Source organism: Euleptes europaea, chromosome 18, assembly GCF_029931775.1.
Source record: "Euleptes europaea isolate rEulEur1 chromosome 18, rEulEur1.hap1, whole genome shotgun sequence".
Classification (NCBI taxonomy): domain Eukaryota; kingdom Metazoa; phylum Chordata; class Lepidosauria; order Squamata; family Sphaerodactylidae; genus Euleptes; species Euleptes europaea.
In genome coordinates this window covers 14,872,569-14,893,141 of record NC_079329.1, presented here as the reverse complement: position 1 = coordinate 14,893,141, position 20,573 = coordinate 14,872,569, and the positions used below count along the sequence as shown (strand labels likewise).

At 47.4% G+C, this 20,573-nt stretch overlaps 2 protein-coding genes across 2 annotated transcripts; one reads left to right on the top strand and one right to left on the bottom strand.

The window, feature by feature from the left end:
- The first annotated feature begins 1,217 nt into the window (after positions 1-1,217).
- Positions 1,218-4,794, top strand: NUPR1 (nuclear protein 1, transcriptional regulator). The gene is made up of 3 exons (XM_056863882.1): positions 1,218-1,345; positions 3,795-3,952; positions 4,676-4,794. The coding sequence occupies exons 1-2, from the start codon at positions 1,243-1,245 to the stop codon at positions 3,941-3,943; spliced, it is 252 nt and encodes an 83-aa protein (XP_056719860.1). The 5' UTR covers positions 1,218-1,242; the 3' UTR covers positions 3,944-3,952; positions 4,676-4,794.
- Positions 4,795-7,363: 2,569 nt separating this feature from the next.
- On the bottom strand, positions 7,364-17,355 carry LOC130490455 (uncharacterized). Its single transcript, XM_056864283.1, has 12 exons — positions 17,218-17,355; positions 16,492-16,603; positions 14,372-14,465; positions 13,661-13,715; positions 12,962-13,102; positions 12,357-12,517; positions 12,110-12,208; positions 11,784-11,929; positions 10,152-10,326; positions 8,056-8,168; positions 7,855-7,939; positions 7,364-7,420 (listed from the first exon to the last, which is right to left on the bottom strand). The coding sequence occupies exons 1-12, from the start codon at positions 17,339-17,341 to the stop codon at positions 7,364-7,366; spliced, it is 1,362 nt and encodes a 453-aa protein (XP_056720261.1). The 5' UTR covers positions 17,342-17,355.
- Positions 17,356-20,573: the final 3,218 nt, after the last annotated feature.

Below are 20,573 nucleotides of genomic sequence, written 5' to 3'. Positions count from 1 at the left end.
TGGGTGATATTAGGGAATGAGGTTTAATTTTGCTACACCGGACGGACACGGCTACTCCTCTGGAATTAGTCCTCGTCCATTTATGCACAGCTGTTTCCTCGCACTCACCCTGCTGACTACTTCAGTGCTTTGCTTTGATTATGCTTGCATTTTCCGACTGTCAGAGGCCGCGCGTTTCTAGGCATTTTGCCTGCGTTTTCTGGATTTGTGTTTAGCTAGCATCCAGAAAACACGGGCAAAATGCACGGGGAGAGTGAGGCGACCTCTGACAGCTGGAAAATGCAAGCATAATCAAGGCCAAGCCCCAAAGTCGGTCGGCGGGGGTGACCGTGAGGAAACAACCATGCATAAATGGTCCTCATCAGCCACGGATAATTACCAAGATAATTTAGCCATTAGGCCATTCTAACAGAGCGGTTCCTCAGTGGAACAGGCTTCCTTGGGAGGTGGTCAGCTCTCCTTCACTGGAGGTTTTTAAGAAGAGGTTAGATGGCCATCTGTCAGCAATGCTGATTCTGTGACCTTAGGCAGATCATGAGAGGGAGGGCATCTTGGCCATCTTCTGAGCATGGAGTCACTGGGGGTGTGGGGGGGGGGAGGTAGTTGTGAATTTCCTGCATTGTGCAGGGGGCTGGACTAAATGACCCTGGAGGTCCCTTCCAACTCTATGATTCTAACTTTGCCTGCATGTCCCAAAAGCGAGAGGAAAAACCTGACGTTTGTTCCAGGGAACAAGATTATAGAACTGGCTGTTGCAGTTTTCTATCAAGCACAGCCACAGGCAGGATTCACACAAACACACTTACCCCCACCCACCACCCACTTCCCTGCCACAGGGTGAATCCCTTTTGCTAGCTGGACGAGGCCTAAGGCTCAGGATTCTCTGGTGGGATCTAATTTTCCATACACCCCTTGAGCTAAGTTCAAGGCATAGCTTTGACAACCACAGGCTGTGCTGGCCATGCAACAGGGTGCTGGTGTGGGTGGGACTCCGGTGAGTCAGGCAAGCTTGTGTTTTGATCGGTTGTATCATGTTCTGGCTGCCTGTGGCTTTAACGGGTGGAAGGCACATGATGCAATTGCGGGTGTTGTTATGGGGGACGGGGAGGCGGAGGATATATAAATCAGCTCTCAATCCCTCGAGCAAGACACAAACAAACTTGCATTGCAGAAGAGCGCTGTCTGTGCCTGGGTTTTTTTCCCCTTCTCCTGGCCTTTGCACTTAAAGAATCACCTCCCACCATGTCGACCTCCTTCGTCCAAGCGGAGAAGCTACGCCCGACCCCTTTCGAGGTGGAATATTTTGACCAGTATGATTTTTACAGCTTAACGGACAGATACAGCAGTAAGTATATTAGCACAGCTGGATGATGGCAGGGTGGGGGGAGATGTATTCCTATGTCTGGGGCATCTGGCCAGGGATTTAAAAGTACTCTGGTAGGGGTAAAAGGGTGTTAATAAAACATTGGTGGCTTCATTTTAAGTGGGCATTTCATACTGGACTACCTACTATAACAAGCCACGTCCGATTCTAGATTAAAAAAACAACAATAACAACAACCACCCCACACTAATTCAGAGTCACCACCACCGTCTGGTTCTGGACTGGCAGTCACCAATCCTGGTTGCATTTGAAGCGGCCTCTAGTCGATGAAAGTTTATGCCAGAATAAAATTTCGTTGAAACGTTTCAAGATCCTAGAATAGAATCCACACCTCATCCATGTGCAGTAGAAAAGAGCAAGAACCCAATGGTGCCTGAAAGACTAACAAAATTTCTGATAGGGTATGAGCTTTCGTGAGTCACAGCTCACTTCTTCAGATACCATGTGTGTGCAGTAAGAGGCTGGGGGATCCCCCCCCCCCCAGCCACCTTCCCCATTTCTGCAACGGGAAGACTAAAGGGGCGGCCAGAGGTAACGGATCTGCAGTCAAAACCAAACAGCCGCGTAATGCTTATCTGATTCCTGCCATCCAAACTCGATTGCCCAGTTTTTTCAGATGCCCCACGCTGTTGACTGTATTTGACTTGGCACTAGGCAATCTGCCTTGAGACCCAGTGAAAAAGGCAGACTATAAATAATATAAACACAAATGACATCTGCATTAAGCGATCTAGCAGATGCATCTTCCGGCTGTTCCCATTGTACGCTTTTCCTGCATCCGTACAACCTTCAGCATGCCACATGTACTGAGGAGAATGTGAACCATATGGTTCAGATATGGTGCTGCAATACTTTCCGTGACAGCGACGGCCGGAAAAGATACTGTTGGCATGGTGGAAACCAGTTGTTATCACACATGCCGTATCTTATTCCCCCCTCAAAGTGGGCTGTAAGATGCCTAGACTAGGTGCTGGAAAACCAGGATATAAATGGCTATGGGGGGGGGAGGGTTAAGGAGCAGCCCGGCCCTTCTGCATTTCTCTGCTCAGCAGAGAAATGCAGCAAATGGGCTTTTGAATTTCAGCCACCATTTGTTCCTCGTGACTGCAGTTTGAGGCACTCCTGTGGTCAACGAAGAGCAAAACAGCTCACATGCAGGAAAACTGTATGTGCCAGCCAGTCCCTGTCATTATGGAACGTGATGTTGGGCTTTTGGAGAGCCTGGAAGTTGTAAACAACTAAAGATAGCCCACTGCTAGATCCCGGGTTTATGGCTTTTCACTCACAAGTGTCAAAAAAGTCTTAACTGGTAGAACAAAGCAAAGGAGTTGGAGGGGGGCTACCAAGAGAAAGGCAAAAAGAGAAAAGATGTCATAGCCACGCTGTACTCCCGCATTGGTCTGGCCGCTCCTGGAGTAGCGTGTGCAGATCTGGAGGCCTCGCTTAAAAAAGGATGGGGACAGAATGGAGCAGGTGCAGAGAAGAGCGATGAGGATGATCTGGGGCCTGGAGACCGAGCCTTGCGAGGAAAGGCTGAGGGAGTTGGGTAGGTTCAGTCTGGAGACCAGGAGATAGAAGGGGGACGCTATTGCTCTCTTGAAGTATTTGAAAGGCTGTCACTTAGGGAGCTGTTCCTGTTGGGAGCAGAGGAAAGGACTCACAATAATGGGTTTAAATTATGGGCGGAAAGGAACCGACTGGACATTTGGAAAAATTTTTACAATGAGAGTAGTTCAGCGGTGGAATTGGCTGCCTGGGGAGGTGGGGAGCTCCCCTTCACTGGCAGTCTTCAAGCAGCAGCTGGACGGACACTTGTCAGGGATGCTTTAGGCTGATCCTGCATGGAGCAGGGGGTTGGACTAGATGGCCTGTATGGCCCCTTCCAATGCTATGATTCTAAGGAAACTGAAGGCTGGTCCACAGAAAATTTCCAAACGTAATAATAATGTGCTGTGTTTTTTAAAATAAAATCAGGAGCCCTATACCAATAAGCAGGTTTTTAAGTACCTCAGAACTCTTCATCAGGCTGCATGATCTATACAAAGAAAAAGGGAGATACTTCAAGGCATGATGGAGGAACAGTTTGTATATCCCGTTTCAATTGTCCAAACTGTATGCCCTTTCAAGACCTTTCTGTTCTCCCCCCCTTTTTTTGTACTGAACTTCTTGTCTAATAGAGTTCTGCAGAATACAGATGGTCACATTGTTTTGTGATATTTTTGGCTGGTCAGAATAAAAAGGTATTACGCAAAGGTTTTTTTTTCCAAATGAAGAGTAAAATGCTAAGATCACGGGCTGCGCCATGCACCGCACCCAGTTTGCTGGATTGGATTTTGAGCAACTAATCTTCATGGAAGTGATCGTAAGCCTGTGCTTCAAACTACACCTTTAACTGTCCTTGGTCTTGTAGCGCCAGGCGGCTCTTCCCGCAAGGGCCGTTCCAAGCGAGAGGCTGAAGATAACACAAACCGTCCAAATCCTGGTGGCCACGAACGTAAGATCGTCTTGAAGCTGCAGCGCACAGAACAGAAACGAAAAGGGACCCCATCCAAGGAATGAAAACTGCAGGTGAGGGGACCTGTGTTTGACTGACCAATATGGCTGCCTCTTTTGTTGGGTGGCAGGGCACAATCCAAAATGGCTCCATTGTACGAACAGGTAGGGGAAATGTCCACCATTCACCCCTCAAAAGGGGCTTCCCTCATGCAAGAGACAGTGTGAGAATATATATAAATCTGCCACGTGTACCAATTTTGAACACATGAACACGCGAAGCTGCCTTCTACTGAATCAGACCCTTGGTCCATCAAAGTCAGCATTGTCTACTCAGACTGGCAGCGGCTCTCCAGGGTCTCAGGCAGGGGTCTTTCACATCACCTCCTTGCCTAGTCCTTTAACTGGAGATGCCAGGGATTGAACCTGGGACCTTCTGCATGCCAAGCAGATGCTCTACCACTGAGGCACAGCCCCTCCCCAATAGGAACACATGAAGCTGCCTTATACTGAATCAGACCCTTGGTCCATCAAAATTAGTATCATCTACTCAGACTGGCAACAGCTCTCCAGGGTCTCAGGCTGAGGTCTTTCCCATCACCTACTTGCCTGGTCCCCCTTTAACTGGAGATGCCGGGGATTGAACCTGGGACCTTCTGCCCGCCAAGCAGATGCTCTGCCACTGAGCCAAAGCACCTTAATCTCAATACAAACCAGATAACTGAGGTATTCCTCCCCCACCCCTCCCCAGCAACAGGAAAAACCGCATATGGCTCATACTGTTTTCTTCCTCCCTAGCTCTGAGTCTTGACACACTACGCAGGTTCTGGACACAATGGCAATGTCTACGTGGATACGGAGATGGACGAACGGATGGACGCTAGGCGACACGGCAGTTACTTGTGTTAAGGAGGCAGAGTCTACTGCTCTCATAGAATGAGGGTATCAAGATGGCTGCAGCTCGCTCCAAACATGAGGAGAAACTGCCGAGATGGCCACTCGGGGCCTCAAAAGGCCAACAGAACGATGCTTTATTAGGCTGGGAATAAAAAGCCAGCCAGTTTTCATGGAGGAACTCTTCAGCTAGTTAAAGCAGTGGCTCTTACTAGCCTTGGGAATGCCTTTGTTGTTCTCCTTGGGTGGGAAGGGGAGGAGGGAGGGAGAGAAGATATGGAATAGAGCTATCATGTGTGGAGTGAAGATGTGAATAGAGACCTGCTCAGGCCAAGAAAGCAGACATGAAATGCTTAAAGCACCCAATAGGAAGCTTTCAGAAGTAGGCGGAGACCCAGATGTGGCCCTCTAGCCATAACAGTTCCTCTGATCTAGAGGGAATGCATATTACCGGGCAGCCTGAAAGGCGGTATTTTCCAACACTGCAAAGGCCAATATCTTTTTCTGCGCTAAATAAAAATGTTCAATTGTTTCCTAGCGACCTTCATTTGTGTGGAACTGGGCTGTGAGCCCCAGGGAAAAAGCAGCCCCCAAAAGCACCAAGGGACTGGAAAGCCACTTCTAGACAGAAAAGAGAGGGGAGGCAGGTTCTTAAATTGAGCTTTATTAAATGCTACAAATGCATCCTCCCTCTCCCCTACATTCCCAGCTATACTTATTGCAAAGAAGATGGCTGTCTGGCGGGGCCCCCGGAAGAGGGACTCTGCATCACACATGTGGTAACAGAGAAAGGAAACTACACAAACCACCTTTAAGATAACTTCTACCACAGTATGGATTCAGACTGCACCCCCCTCCCAATCTCTACTATAGCTGCAGTTCGTGCTAACCCTGCAGTTCGTGCTAACAGTATGGATTCAGGCTGCACCCTCCCCCCAAATTTCTACTATAGCTGTAGTTCATGCTAACCCTGAAGAGATGACTTAAAAAGGGAGGAGGGAGAGCAAAAGTGAAGTTAGCCAATCATCAATAGCACATCCATCAACTTCGTCTTGTTTCCCAGAACAGCGTGATCTGAAGTCAGACCCAGTCGTCGGCATATGTATTTTCTGCTGTTCCCAATACTGGCTGTTCCGTTAGCATGTGATGGGAGAAAAAAAATGTTTCAAATACAAAAAAATTTGACTTGCACCCCTGGTTCTTGGAAAGCAGAGTTTCACAACTGAGGAACTAGAGCCCTAATAAGACAACTTGGGAGGCCTCGGGAGAGCTACTGAGAACATCAGATTAAGCAAACTTCATCCCTTCATCGTAGGTAGTACCAAATGTTTTCTTAAGGCAAAGAACTGGAAAGACAGACTGATTCCACAATGAACATTTCTATTCCTGGAGATTTGGATTGCTAACTGCTATTTATGTCGCTTACCCCATTACAGGGACCAATTCAAATAGTTGGAATGATGTCATTTCCTGATAGGACTATTCCCCATGCTAGGGTACTGATAAGTTAAAATACAATGGTGGTATCCCACAATTAACAAATGCAGGGAAGAAGAACCAAATTAATTAACAGCCAAAAGAATCCCTCTCGCCAGTCTAAGCTATCTCCTGCCCCTACAGGGGGTTGGAAGGATAAGTCCAGTACACTGCAAAGGATGCTGGGTAAATGACAGCTTATATTAAGCCATAGGTTGAGGGAGATTTCAGTGCTAAATAAAAGCCCAGGTAGGTCTGAAGGTAGAACAGGGGAGGGGACAATAGGTAACCATAAAAAAAATGTGTGTGTGTGTCCCCACCCTTCTACCCAAGAACTGGTAATCAGTCGAAGGCACAAGTTAGTGTGAGAGACAAAGGAAACGCACTTCCTGCAGCACGTCCAGAGAAGTTCACAGGCATGGGGTAGTACACCCAAGTAACAGAAGAAGACTTACTGGTAACACTTCACAGTTAATGGAGAGAAAAGGCATCAGAGTTTACAGTGCTCATCCCTGGCCAGTCAGGGGTGGTCAGTACATGAAATCGGCAGTCACAAAATATACAGAGGTAGGAGGCACACCGCCAAAGATGGGGAGTACCAATCAGGATCAGGGGGGGGGATAGATGCTGCCATCTTATTGGATGAAGATGCCCCCAGGTGCTCATGGCAGTAGCCAATAAAGAGAATCACTGGCCTGTCAAAGACTTCAGCGCACGGCTTTATCTCCTGAAGGATGGAGGGGCGTGCGGTCGAATTGGGTTACACGGCGCAGTAGGACAGGGCTGATATCAGAGAAAAGAACTGAGGAGTGCAACAGACAGGTGTACCGCCGTCTTCGCGGATGCCTGGCATCCCAGCTAGGCTGAATCGGACCACTGAAACACTGGCGTGGGATGTTTGCTGTTCAAAAATATGAGGAGTGGCAAAAGTTGCCACCTGGATCAGAAACCGTCACAGCTGGGGGAGGAGGAAGAATTGCCCCCCTGCGGAGGTTCAATGTCTTATGTTACTGTCCACTCAGAGCCAGTGATCACTCTCTGGCCTAAGGATGAACAGCAGCGCAGCATGTAGGTATAGAGTTGGCAGTCTCACGGGGTTATGCGGGGAAGTAATTTTCAGCTCAGATCCTGCTCGCCGATGCTTTGCCGTAGGTATTCCTCATAGAGCTGTCTCTGCAAGAAAACGGAATCATTGTAACCCCACGCACTGGTCAACCCCCTTGTTGCTCACAATCCCTCATGGATAATATACATGATAAACACATGGACACATGAAGCTGCCTTAGACTGAACCAGACCCTTGGTCCATCAAAGTCAGTATTGCCTACTCAGACCGGCAGCGGCTCTCCAGGGTCTCAGGCAGAGAGATCTTTTACATCACCCATTTGCCTACTCCCTTTAACTGGAGATGTCGGGGATTGAACCTGGGACCTTCTGCATGCCAAGCAGATGCTCTACTACTGAGCTACGGCCCCTCCCCAAAATGCTATTCCCCAAAATCCCACATGGGGCCCAAACACCCCCCTTTGCCACCCCTTTTGGCACAGAATCAAGCCCCAGGGCATAACCCCCTTGGCCACTTCGCCTAATCCCCCACAGCGGTCAACCTTTTTCTCCAGCACCACGTCCAATACGTAATCCCGCCGGTCCTCCAGCTGCCGCTTCTGTTTTTTGGAGAGAGTGGGCTTTGTCCTATGTAGGGCAAGAAAACAGGGCTAAAATCAAGGAAGAAGGACACCCCCACACACACACACACGAAGCATTTCACCCGGGCTGCCCTTAGCTCTACATCACAGAAAGCTTCTTACTGGAAAGCGTAGCTGGCTGACAGAAGGAGGACAATCGAAAGACAGAGAAGGCCGAAGAATACGGTTAAGGTGTAGTCTTCAGGGATGAGGCTCCAGGCGGAGGCAACCGGCCGCTGAAAAACAAGACGTGGGTTTTGAAAAGCATTGGCATTTGTAGTGTTAACTGTGAACAGGGTTTCTGAGCTACCTATATCAACCTTTAATGGCATATGAATTACAATTACAATCGTTAAATATAGTTGTATTCAGATAAAATAATACAGGTAATGTGTAAATAAAATAAATCAATCATATTGAACATATTGAATTTTCATGAAACATGGCATGACTTCATCTCATATACAAACCAGAAAGAAATTCAACATATATCCAAACCATTTCAAAGATTATGAGAAATGAATTAAAGTTATAACAACCCTTCCTCTACCTTTTAAAAAAAATATTATTATTTATTTTTTTCTCTCACTCCTAATTGTATTAACCATCTAATTCGTAATTGTACTCCTCTTATACTTGTATATTTATCTATTTGTTTACAAGAATACTAAGCCACCAACCATAAGTGCGGCAAAGACAGTTTTCTGTTTTTTAAATTGTTTTTGTCTTGTCTGCCTGACAGTCTTATATTGTTTGTTTACATGTTTGTGAATTGTAATTGTATTTATATATGTTAATAAAATTAAAATAAATAAACAAATCATGACAACTCTCAAATGGATTTACACTTGGTTCCTTGAATCCGCAGAGCAGCTAAAAGAAACTTTGCTACCTCCTCTGTGGTACAGGGGTGCTGATAAGCCAGAAGTTTCTGAACGCTACACTTTGATTATTTATTATTATTTTCAATTTCTATCCCGCCCTCCCCAGCCAAAGCCAAGGCGGGTAACAACATTAAAACCAGCCAACAGGCCCAACAAAAATTCATTAAAACACTAAAACCCATCGTCTTTAAAACATTCACAAATAGTGCATTTAAATCAACAGGCGGTGCTAACAGACAGCTACCGCTGAAACTAAGTGCAACCAGGCAGTCCCCCCCCCGCCCCATACATCATAAGCCTAATGAAGTAGCATGGGGGGGAAAGTAGGGAGGAGAGCACAGATGACATAGCGGCCATCCTCAGTTGTAGGCCTCATGGAACAGCTCCGTTTCACAAGCCCTGCGGAACTCCTTGAGGTTCCACAGGGCTCTGATGTTGCTCGGAAGGGTGTTCCGCCAGGCCGGAGCCAGGGCCAAAAAGGCCCTGGCTCTTGTCGAGGACAGCTGCACACTCTTAGGGCCGGGGACCACCAGTAAGTTGTTAAAGAGTGAATGTAATGTTCTTTAGGGGTTGTACACGATAAAACTACTGTGCCTTGGCAATCCAAATTCTGCATCGGGAAGAGGTGAACTCTGAGAATTGTATAAAGATGCAAAATACGAATACGAGAACAAGCTGTGAGGGCAGGTCACCAGTACAAAGCTCAGTTCTGCCACAAATTCACTGTTTGTGTTTACGACTCATGGCGACCCTATGAATCAATGTCCTCCAAAATGTCCTATCTTTGACAACCTTGCTCAGATCTTGCAAATTCAGGGCTGTAGCTTCCTTTATTGAGTCCATCCATCTCTTGTTGGGTCTTCCTCTTTTCCTGCCACCCTCAACTTTTCCTAGCATGGTGGTCTTTTCCAGTGACTCTTGTCTTCTTATAACGTGACCAAAATACGATAGTCTCAGTTTAGTCATTTTAGCTTCTCGGGTCAGTTCAGGCTTGATTTGATCTATAACTCACAGATGTATTTTTTTGGCAGTCCACTCTCCTCCACCACCACATTTCAAAGGAATCTACTTTCTTCTCACTAGGTGGTCTTAATCACGTCACTCAGCCCCTCCCTCCATCTGCAGCATGAGAATACTAGCCTACCTAACAGGGTTGTTGTAAGGGTCATGGAAGGAGGATATACACGAAGTACCCTGAATCCTGAAAACGCTGTATAGATGCTATTAGTAAATCCCTATAGCAAAATTATTTCAAGGAAAAGGTTTACACAATTGAAATACACAACACAATCTTTTTAAAAAGAGCAAGAACGTTAAGTAAAAAAATATATTCACCACGTATAGTTCCAGTGCCTGGCTCTGCTCCTTTCCCAAGATCAGAGACCACACCTGGCGGGCTGCGGCTGTGCCAAAAAGCAGAGTGATAAGAAGAAAGAAGGGCAGCAGGCAGCCGGCTAGCCCCAGTAGGACTCCCCGAAACCGGGAATGGAAGTTATTGCTTCTAGCCTCGCTGTGGGCACAAGAAGGGGAAAGAGTAAAGTACAAACCCCTGCAAATTAGGAGAAAGTCCTCTTTACTACCACCCTATCACACAATGCCTCAGAGGCACAACGTTACTTCGAATTTTCACAGGCCTGACCAATGACCAGCATCCCAGAACTCCCTCTGCCTCCAACCACAGTTTAATAGATTATTCTCTCACAGAAGAGACACATGCCACCTCTCCAGAGAGCTGCTCGAGGCGGCTCCCAAAAGTAAAAACAAACACAATAAAATGATCAAACAGCTGTAAAATGAGCCATAAAAGCCAATATTAAGATTCAAGAAGATACCCAGGGCAGAGAGACTAAGCCCCTGCAAATCCGGGGATTTAGAAACCACTGAACATGTTCTCCTGAACTGTAACTATTACACTATACCCCGTTCTAAGTTTATTGAGCCCCTCATACTGAGAATGGGACCCGTCAGGGAAAGAGAAAAGTTAGAAAAGCTCCTACAAGGAGATAATCCCTCAGTCACCTCTCAGGTAGCAAAATTTAGTCCATATGGCAGATGTAACTCGGATGTTATTTATTTTATTATTTTTAATTTTTTAAGTGACTTAAGACTCGGACTGTAAACCTTTGTCGGTAAGTCCATTTTAGTCCACACATGTTGTTTTATCTGGCCAAGGGCCGCAAATAAACTATCTGAATCTGAATCCAATATTAAGAACCTAAAACGAGTTCCACAAAGCAACTTCCATTACAGCTGTATCTCGCCTTTCTTCCCAGGAGTTATTTTTAGTCAAGCGGAATGATTGTGAGGTAAATCAAGCTGAAAGGTGGTGGCTTGCACTCAGATACCCAATAGATACCCACCCAATCTCCTGCATTCATCTGGATTCCACCTCCACGGACAACCTTTTCTGACTTATCTTTAACTCACAGTTCAGTAGGGCCAGTCCACTGCTCAGGCTGTTTCCTAAAAAGGTAAAGGTCCCCTGTGCAAGCACCGGGTCATTCCTGACCCATGGGGTGACGTCACATCCCGACATTTACTAGGCAGACCTTGTTTACGGGCTGGTTTGTCAGTGCCTTCCCCAGTCATCTTCCCTTTACCCCCAGCAAGCTGGGTCCTCATTTTACTGACCTCAGAAGGATGGAAGGCCGAGTCGACCTTGAGCTGGCTACCTGGAACCGACTTCAGTTGGGATTGAACTCAGGTCATGAGCGGAGCTTGGACTGCAGTACTGCAGCTTACCACTCTGCGCCACGGGGCTCAGTCAGGCTGTTTCCTACCTCATAACAAAATTGTGCTTCAGACTTTCTACTCAAGATCTGATGTGCCCTCTCCTGGCCAGTTTCTCTTCACAACCTTCCCCGAGTACTAGCCTCCTGCATTTTAGCAGACAACCAGCACGTGGTCTTATGAATATTGCTGTTGCCCTTCAGACATTGACTCTTCCAGTTTCTACAAGGCTCTGACCTGTCCTCTTCTAGCAGATTGCACGTGGCCTTGTCAATGAGGTGGCAATCCCGCTCCAGGGCATTGAGCGTGTGCTGTACCGTCTGGCTGATCGTCTTCTCGATGGTTCGGGAGATCTCCTCAATCTGATTGACACAGCGGCTTGGCTGAAGGAGAAGGACATATTACTCCCGTCACCGCTCTCGGATGTTCAACATCTGTCTTTTAAACCACTTTTTCTGTCTTTTAAACCACAGTTCCTCACAGGTCTTAACGAGTCACTGTCCAACATGTTTTCCTTTCTGGAGAAGTCCACCCATCTCAAAATTGCTCTGCTTACCACTCACCTTAGTGGAGTTGGGGATGTAGATTGTGGGCATGTCAAACCCACACTTGTTGAGGCCTGGGCGCTTGCAGAGTTCCTGGACAATCTGCATCAGCACCCTCTGTCAGGGAGAGAAGCAGGGACCAGAGTCAATAAAAATCCACCTAGACGCTTTAGCCTACTCTTAGTGGCTTCCTTCCCACGGAAACGGATTCTGCGTCTCCGTCCTAACTAATTCCCCTCCCATGGGATGCTTTCCCTGGAATTACCTGCCTGTCCCCCTCAGCGCCCGCCTCATCCGCCTTGCTGAGGAAGAAACGCAGTTTGTCTCCATGCCCCTCGTTGAGTTGCTCCACAATGTTGAGGGTGCGTTTGCAAAGGGCCTGTCCCATGGGATCGAAGAAGACCAGGATGAGGTCACAGAGCTGGCCTGAAGCAAGATGGGGGAGCAGGAAAAGGAGGAACTGAATGCCTTGGAGGATGCATCTTGCTAAAATACGATGCCCCTGCCACCGAAGTCCTGCATTTTGCCCACAAATTCCTGTTACCTTACTCACTTTACAGAAAAAAATACCCAGAATTTCTCTTACACAGCCTTTCCCTTGTTATCAATGAAAGACCCTAAAACCCCATGCTTTAAATTCACATTTTCCCAGAGATTCCAAGCCCCCCCCCCATTTTAACCACTATTTCCCCTCTTTATACTTTTACCCTGCTCCAGCTTTCCTTATGAGAAGCCCACCTCCTTTTGGACTCTGAACCACTAGGGTGACGTGGGATGGCAATACATTATCCTTATACTACCGCTATCCAGATCAACAGAATCCACTGCAGGAACCAACGAGACTCCACTTATCTACGTCATCCTGCTCACCAAACCAGATAAGCGCTGCTTCCACATCAAAAGGGTACTTCATGTCACCGTCCACCAAGCCTGGCGTGTCAAGGAAGGTGACCAGAGGGAAGTGTTTCTGTTTGGAGGTGCAGATCTCAGTGCTCAGGTACTCCGGCACTCCTAGATAGAAAGCGGGGGGGGGGGAATTAGTATTCTTGCAGCACAGACAGACACTAAACTCTCTGCCTGCTTGGAGTCTCCCCTAGAAATAGACGACACCCTCCGAATTTCATTACCCATGCCTCTTCGTAACTTGCAAGTTTCAATGCCAAATAACAGCCTTAAGGTACCATTTCCAGCCAGTTCCTAGAATCACAGAGTTGGAAGGGGCCATACAGGCCATCTAGTCCAACCCCCTGCTCAATGCAGGATCAGCCTAGAGCATCCCTGACAAGTGCTTGTCCAGCCTCTGCTTAAAGACTGCCAGTAAGGGGGAGCTCACCATCTCCCTAGGTAGCTGATCCCACTGTTGAACAACTCTTACTGTAAAAATTTTTCCCTAATATACAGCCGGTATCTTTCCGCCCTCAATTTAAACCCATTATTGTGAGTTCTATCCTCTGCTGCCAACAGGAACAGCTCCCTGCCCTCCTCTAAGTGACAGCCCTTCATCTGAGTGTTTGAACAGACTTGTCTGTACCTTATTCTTGTCCAGTTGTTTGCAACAGTTGAACTAACCTTTGAAGCTCTGCAAGGCCTGGAAATGGGGATACAGATGGAGTGTCGCATTACCCTGCATCAACGTACAAGGAAAAAGAGGGGGATTTAGAAGATGGATGCTTCAGCATACCTGTCTAAAAAAAAAAGTTATGCAAACCCATGGAGGAGGAAGGGTCTTTCAATGGCTGTGGCTCAGAGTGATAAGCTGTACTGCAGTCCAAGCTCTGCTCACAACCTGAGTTCAATTCCGACGGAAGTCGGTTTCAGGTAGCCGGCTCAAGGTGGACTCAGCCTTCCATCCTTCCGAGGTCGGTAAAATGAGTACCCAGCTTGCTGCGGGTAAGGGGAAGATGACTGGGGAAGGCACTGGCAAACCACCCCGTAAAACAAAGTCTGCCTAGTAAACGTCGGGATGTGACGTCACCCCATGGGTCAGGAATGACTTGGTGGTTGCACAGGGGACTTTTACTTTACTCACTATAGCCAAAAATAGAGAACTGTTTTCAAAGAGTATACCTCCACCAGGGATAAAGAACAAGAATGGCTATGGCCACCTTGGCTTGCTTCTGAACACTTCTTGGACACCTGTTTATAAGTGACAAAGTGCTGTATTTGACAGGCTTTTGTTTTACTGCAATAAGAATTGCTTAAATTCTTAGTTCAGAGAATTTAGGAACACAGACAGCCAGATTCTCTGGGAGGGGAGCAAATGAGACAGGAAGTTCTCACTGTGAGAGATTCTCGTTTCCTTCCGCTGGTGATGAAGGTGAAACCTTGGGTCTCAATAGCTACTCCGGTTCGTTGAATGTGCTCCTCCACATACCTGCAAGTAAATAGCCAGGAAAGTAAGATGGAATAGACAAATATGTCTGGTTCTACGGTGAGGGTGGGAGATGCAACCAGAACTGATTAAAATCATCCCAAGGATACCAACTGTCTGCCACAAAACCTGACAACCTAAAAGGAGTGGAACTTCAGTTGCTTAGTATATGAAATCAACAAAAAACAAAAAACAAAGCAACATGCCCTAAGTGGCTGCATATGGAGATATTTGTATTTGAATGTCACCTGTGGATTTTGTTGGTATGTTTGTGGAAACATTGTAAGAGCTTAAAGAATGTCTCTTTATGAAAGTTTAGTTACTGTTGTAATTGCCTGAGTTGCTTTGTTTTTTGTTGATTACAAAACCTGACAAAGCAACATATATCACCGCCAGTCGCAAGAGACGGTCTGTGCAGACAACTGCCTCTGAATTTCCTAACATCTTATTGGCATCTACCTTCTAATGCAGTTATTACTGCTGGATCCCATCCGTCAAATGACAACCCAGGAGAAGGCCTTCTCAGTCATGGCAACAAAGCTCTGGAACTCTTTTCAGGGAGATTCGACTGTGCCCTGTTGCCATCTTTTGCCAGTGGGTGAAGACTCCTTTGTTTTGTTGGGCATTCCCTCAATAATCCCTCCTTCATAATCAATGTTTTTAATATTTTGTATGTGTTTTAACTCTGTTTTAAATTGTTTTACCGATGTGTGTTTAGGAGGAGGATGGATGTTAATGGTTTTATAATGTAATTTTATATATGTTTTAAATTGTTAGCCCCCTTGGCGGCCCTTGTAGGACAGAAAGGCAGGATATGGATTTTGTAAATAAATAAACCTCAAGACGCCCTGAGGCTTCCAACTCATCTCCGAGTATTGAAAGATCAGTATAAATGCCAACTTTTCTGGTTACCCAGGATGCTTTGCATAATGCGCAAATAACTTAGGATATACTTAACGTTAATTTTTTTTCTTTTCTACAAGCTAAATACCATTAAATAGATAAATTCTATACCTTTTATTACAGCACACCAAAGTTAAAAGACCACCCTGCAGATACCAGAGCCTCATATGTAGCGTTAACAACCTCCCTGAATGTTCTAACATCTAATGGTTAACTAATTTTGAGTCTGCAATACCTTGCGTCAACACCAACTCCTTGGGATTTTCCCACAATGCTTAGCACTCATGTAGGGTTCCAGCTCTGGGTTGGGAAATACCTGGAGATTTTTGGGGTGGAGCCTGAGGAGGGCAGGGTTTAGGGAGGGAGTTCAATGGGGGTATACCATAGAGTCCACCTTCCAAAGTGGCCATTTTCTCCACTTTCTCTGTTGTCTGGAGATAAGCTGTAATTCCGGGAGATCACCAGGGCCCACCTGGAGGTAGGCAACACTATATCCCTGCCAACTCTTCAAGATTTTCCCACAATGCCTTGCACCCAAGCCAAAGCTCCTTGGTAGGATACCCTAAAGCTGCCTTTATCACTCTCCAACTCCTTCTTGAACACATGGAGCTGCCTTATACTGAATCAGACCCTTTGTCCATCGAAGTCAGTATTGTCTACTCAGACCGGCAGCGGCTCTCCAAGGTCTCAGGCAGAGGTCTTTCATATCACCTACTTGCCTCATCCCTTTAACTGGAGATGCCAGGTATTGAACGTGGGACCTTCTGCATGCCAAGCAGATGCTGTACCACTGAGCCACAGCTCCTCACCCCTCACTTTCATAAGTTAAACTCGGAGAAGAGAGAAAACCTTGTCCTGCAGGTGGGGAGGGAAAGGGACAGTTTTGTCCAACTCCAAGCTGAGAAACAAACTAGCAGCCATTTCCTGAATCAGACCCTTGGTCCATCAAAGTCAGTACTGTCTACTCAGACGGGCAGCGGCTCTCCAAGGTCTCAGGCAGAGGTCTTTCACATCACCTCCTTGCCTGGTCCCTTTAACCGGGGACTGAACCTGGGACCTTCTGCATGCCAAGCAGGTACTCTACCACTGAGCTACGGCCCTCCCCTTCTGGTGTGTCCCTGCTCACCAATTGATGAAGCTGCTCTTGCCAGCACTGTGGTTCCCCATCACCATGACGGTCACTTTGCGGCGCGGTGGGAGCAGGGTCAGGCCCAGCCGCGACCCAATGGTCACCAGCCCTAGAAAGAAAGAGTTGAGTATTTAGTAAATTAAAGTTAAAGGACTGTTGCTACCTATAGCATCCCATGCATGTAGGGCTGCCAACCTCCAGGCATTAGCTGGAGATCTCCCGCTATTACAACTGACCTCCAGCCGATAGACATCAGATGACCTGGAGCAGTGGTTCCCAACCTTTTTTTGACCAGGGACCACTAGGACTTTTTTGTTCGGCGCAGGGACCCCAAGGTTCAAAATAAAAATTCAGAGAATTTGAAAATAAACTTTAGCCATAACTGTTAGTTAAACTAATGTTTAACTAAGTTTAATAATATTTGAATATATATTTTTATAATAGAGAACTTTTAATTGAAAATATTAATTTATTATGGGTTTATAACTTTGTTTCGCGGACCTTAATTTAGTTCTCGCGGACCCCTGGGGGTCTGGGACCAGTGACCTGGAGAAAAGGGCCGCTTGGGCCATTGGACTCTATGGCATTGAAGCCCCTCCCCTCCCCAAACCCCGCCCTCCTCAAGCCCCGCCCCCAAAACCTCCCGCCGGTGGCGAAGAGGGGCCTGGGAGCCCTACATGCAAGCTCCGAACACCCCTCCCCAATTCTGCAGCCCCCTCTCACCATGACCCGGATGTACATAAAGCGAGTGGGCTTCTCGCAAGACCCGCTCGGTCACCGATTCAGCCCCTCCCCCCGCGGCGGGGTTCGCGGCCTCGCGGGGCTTCCCGCCTCTGCCCCCGGCCATGGCTGGCGACCGGGCAACGGAAACGGCAATGGACACCCGGGAAGAGGAGCGCAAAGGCATGCACTACAACTCCCAGGGGCCACCGCGCGAGGAAGAGCCGGCTTCCCAAGCCACCCGCAGGGAGAACGTCACGGGTTTGTAAGACTACAACTCCCATGAGGCAAGCGTGCGCAGGCGCAGTAACGACGCGTTCCTTTATGCGGAGCTGCAGACCCAAGAGTTTAGTTTAGTGTGTGTGTGTGCTGTCAAGTCGCTTCCGACTCATGGCGACCCTATGAATCAAAGTCCTCCAAAATGTCCTATTTTTGACAGCCTTGCTCAGATCTTGCCAACTGAGGGCTGTGGCTTCCATTATAGAGTTAATTCATCTCTTGTTAATTCATCTCTTCCATTATAGAGTTAATTCATCCTCTTTTCCTGCTGCCCTCAACTTTTCCTAGCATAATTCACAGTGGGTAGCCGTGTTAGTCTGTCTGCAGTGGTAGAAAAGGGCAAGAGTCCGGTAGCACCTTAAAGACTAACAAAAATATTTTCTGGCAGGGTAGGAGCTTTCGTGAGCCGCGGCTCACTTCTTCAGATACAGCTAGAATGTGAATCCATCTGTCTTTCACTCTCCTCTACTCAAAGACAGGATATAACCTTTCCCTTCGTCACGCACAAGTAGAAATTGAAACCTCAGAGTCCTTTTATTCTAGTCAGAAAGAGGGAGGGATGTTTTAAAGAATGTGTAAAAAGAATGCAAAGATACCATGCACGCTGAAACCAGCTGTGATAAGAGCAGAGGGGAAAGGCTTGGGAGCTGTGGCTCAGTGGTAGAGCATCTGCTTGGCATGCAGAAGGTCCCCAGTTCAACCCCCAGCATCTCCAGTTAAAGGGACTAGACGAGTAAAAAGGGAAAGGTCCCCTGTGCAAGCACCGGGTCATTCCTAACCCATGGGGTGTCGTCACACCCTGACATTTCCTAGGCAGACTTTCTTTATGGGGTGGTTTGCCAGTGTCTTCCCCAGTCATCTTCCCTTGGATTCAAACATGGTTGGAAGCCAGATACATTCTGATCCGTCATGTTACTGAGAAGAGGGAAGCCGAGAAATTGTGATGAATCCGTGGTAAGTGAAAGGTCTGTTGTTCGGAGGTGGTCGCTTACCTCTCATTACATCTGTCTGAGAGCACAATATTCATATTGCAATCGGATTCCTCGGCTGAGCCCTGAGTGATATCAAGCAGTGTACTCTGAATGGATTCATAGTGCATTTACTGCCTTTACTTCACGTATGACTGGCTTGAGCTTCAAAACAAAGAGGTCCCAGAGAAGAACTCTATTCAATCCTGTCTTCCCAGCAACGTCGCCTCTGTGATACCGACCTTGCAGTTCTGTTCCCAAATGGAAGCGGGCATGAGCTGATCCGGTAAATGAAATTTGAGGGTGTGTGGAGAGGGCATGGCTTTCACCTCTTCTAAGACTGAAATGTAAAAGGCGACATAGAGCCCCGTGCCAAAATACAACCCTTCACCCTCCCTTCACTGTGATTTAGGACTAGGGTTGCCAACTCTGAGTGGGGAAATTCCCGGAGGTTTGGGGGTAGAGCCTGGAAGGGTTGGGGAGTTTCCTTAGTGGGGTATAATACCATCGACTCCACCCTCCAAAGCAGCCATTTTCTTCAGGGAAACTGATGTCTGTAGTCTGGAGATTACTTGTAATTCTGGGAGATCTCCAGGTCCCACTTGGCGGTTGGCAACCTTACTTAGGATACCCTTACTTACCTAAGGGGAATGGTTTTGGAAGAATTAACTCTATGAAGGGCATCCGTATGTAGATGGGCACCTGACAACATTTCTCTGGTTCTCCTCCATGCTGGATCATGCTCACAATTTCCTGGATCCAGGTGGTCCTTATGGGCAAGGAGGGGGGATGAGGAGAAGCACGGCGATAATTCTGCCGACTACCTTTAATATTGTGGATCCATAGACCCCTGTTGCTGTCTTCCCACACCTTCAGGTAGTGGCCAGTACCCCAACATACCTGCTTTGGGGTATGTGCAGATGAGAAGGTCATCTGGTCAGGCTTGGAAGCTCCGTATGTCATTCCAGTGGTCTGCCGTATCTTTTAGCAAAGGGACTCCCTGAACATCTGCAATCTGAGAGCGCTTGATAAACATGGATTCCAAGGCTTTCAGTATGGAGTTGAGCACCATCTCTTGGAAGGGCAACAGAAAGGGTAATACGAGACCCTGTCCCATTTACTCTGGTCCCCCTGGTTGACCTTGAAGTAAAAAAGCAGGGACCTACCTGTGCGATTCCGTCCTCTCTTGAAGATTCGGTGCTCTTTAACTCACTTCTGAAGGAGTGGGGAATCAAATCCCAGTTCTCCAGATCAGAGTCGACTGCTCCAAACCACTGCTCTTAACCACTACACCCCACTGGTGAATAAGGAGAGCAGAGCGATGCTTATAACTCTGTGCGGAACGTCAGGCCACTGCCCTTCAGTTCCCGGGCACAGGCTTCATCTAGCTGTACACTCTGAACGGGTAGACTGGAAGTGTTCCAGTCTCCTACAGTGCCCGAGGGTGAGAAAAACCAGTTCACCAGATTACCCACTCATGTGGAGGAGTGGGGAATCAAACCCGGTTCTCCAGATCAGAGACTACCGCTCCAAACTGCCGCTCTTAACCACTACACCACACTGGAAGGGTCCTTTTGCTCACCGAAAAGGCAATGCTGGGAATCAGGGGACCAGAGTGGGAAAAAGCCACATGGGTTAGGTGCTGCAGTAGAGTACTGAGTAAGACTGAGTGGCTGGATCCCACCCACAGATAGTGTTGATCTCCATACATACATTAAGGGTTACCTCATAGTGAAGGTAGTCAAGCCAAGTCACGTTTATTGTATAATGCCATAGGCTCACGGGGCTCAGGCCTGTATTAGACCGGTAGTGAGGGCAGTAAGGGACCTATACAGGCCTGAACCCCCGTGATTCTCTGGTTTGACGTGAAACATAGCCCTGTCTTCCTTGACCTTATCCTGAGACCAAACTAAGTCTTGACACTCCTAAACGTATAGCATAAGGCAGGGTTCCCCCAACGTGATACCCGTAGGTGTCTTTAGAAACTGGGTAGGACCAGGTGGGGCTCCTGCTCAGCAAGACTTCTGATTGGCCACTGGAGATTTGATTAGCTGTTAAGTTTTATAAAAATGCTGCTTTGGCAGCAGCTGCCACCACACCACAAGGTTCTTC

Excerpts from the sequence above, each read along its gene's own strand:
- NUPR1 (XM_056863882.1), top strand. The coding sequence starts at position 1,243 with ATGTCGACCTCCTTCGTCCAAGCGGAGAAGCTACGCCCGACCCCTTTC. Across the intron at positions 1,346-3,794 it reads CTTAACGGACAGATACAGCA|CGCCAGGCGGCTCTTCCCGC; the intron begins GTAAGTATATTA and ends TTGGTCTTGTAG.
- LOC130490455 (XM_056864283.1), bottom strand. The coding sequence starts at position 17,341 with ATGGCCGGGGGCAGAGGCGGGAAGCCCCGCGAGGCCGCGAACCCCGCC. Across the intron at positions 12,209-12,356 it reads GCGCTGAGGGGGACAGGCAG|AGGGTGCTGATGCAGATTGT; the intron begins GTAATTCCAGGG and ends TCTCCCTGACAG. Across the intron at positions 7,421-7,854 it reads ACGTGGTGCTGGAGAAAAAG|AGACAGCTCTATGAGGAATA; the intron begins GTTGACCGCTGT and ends GTTTTCTTGCAG.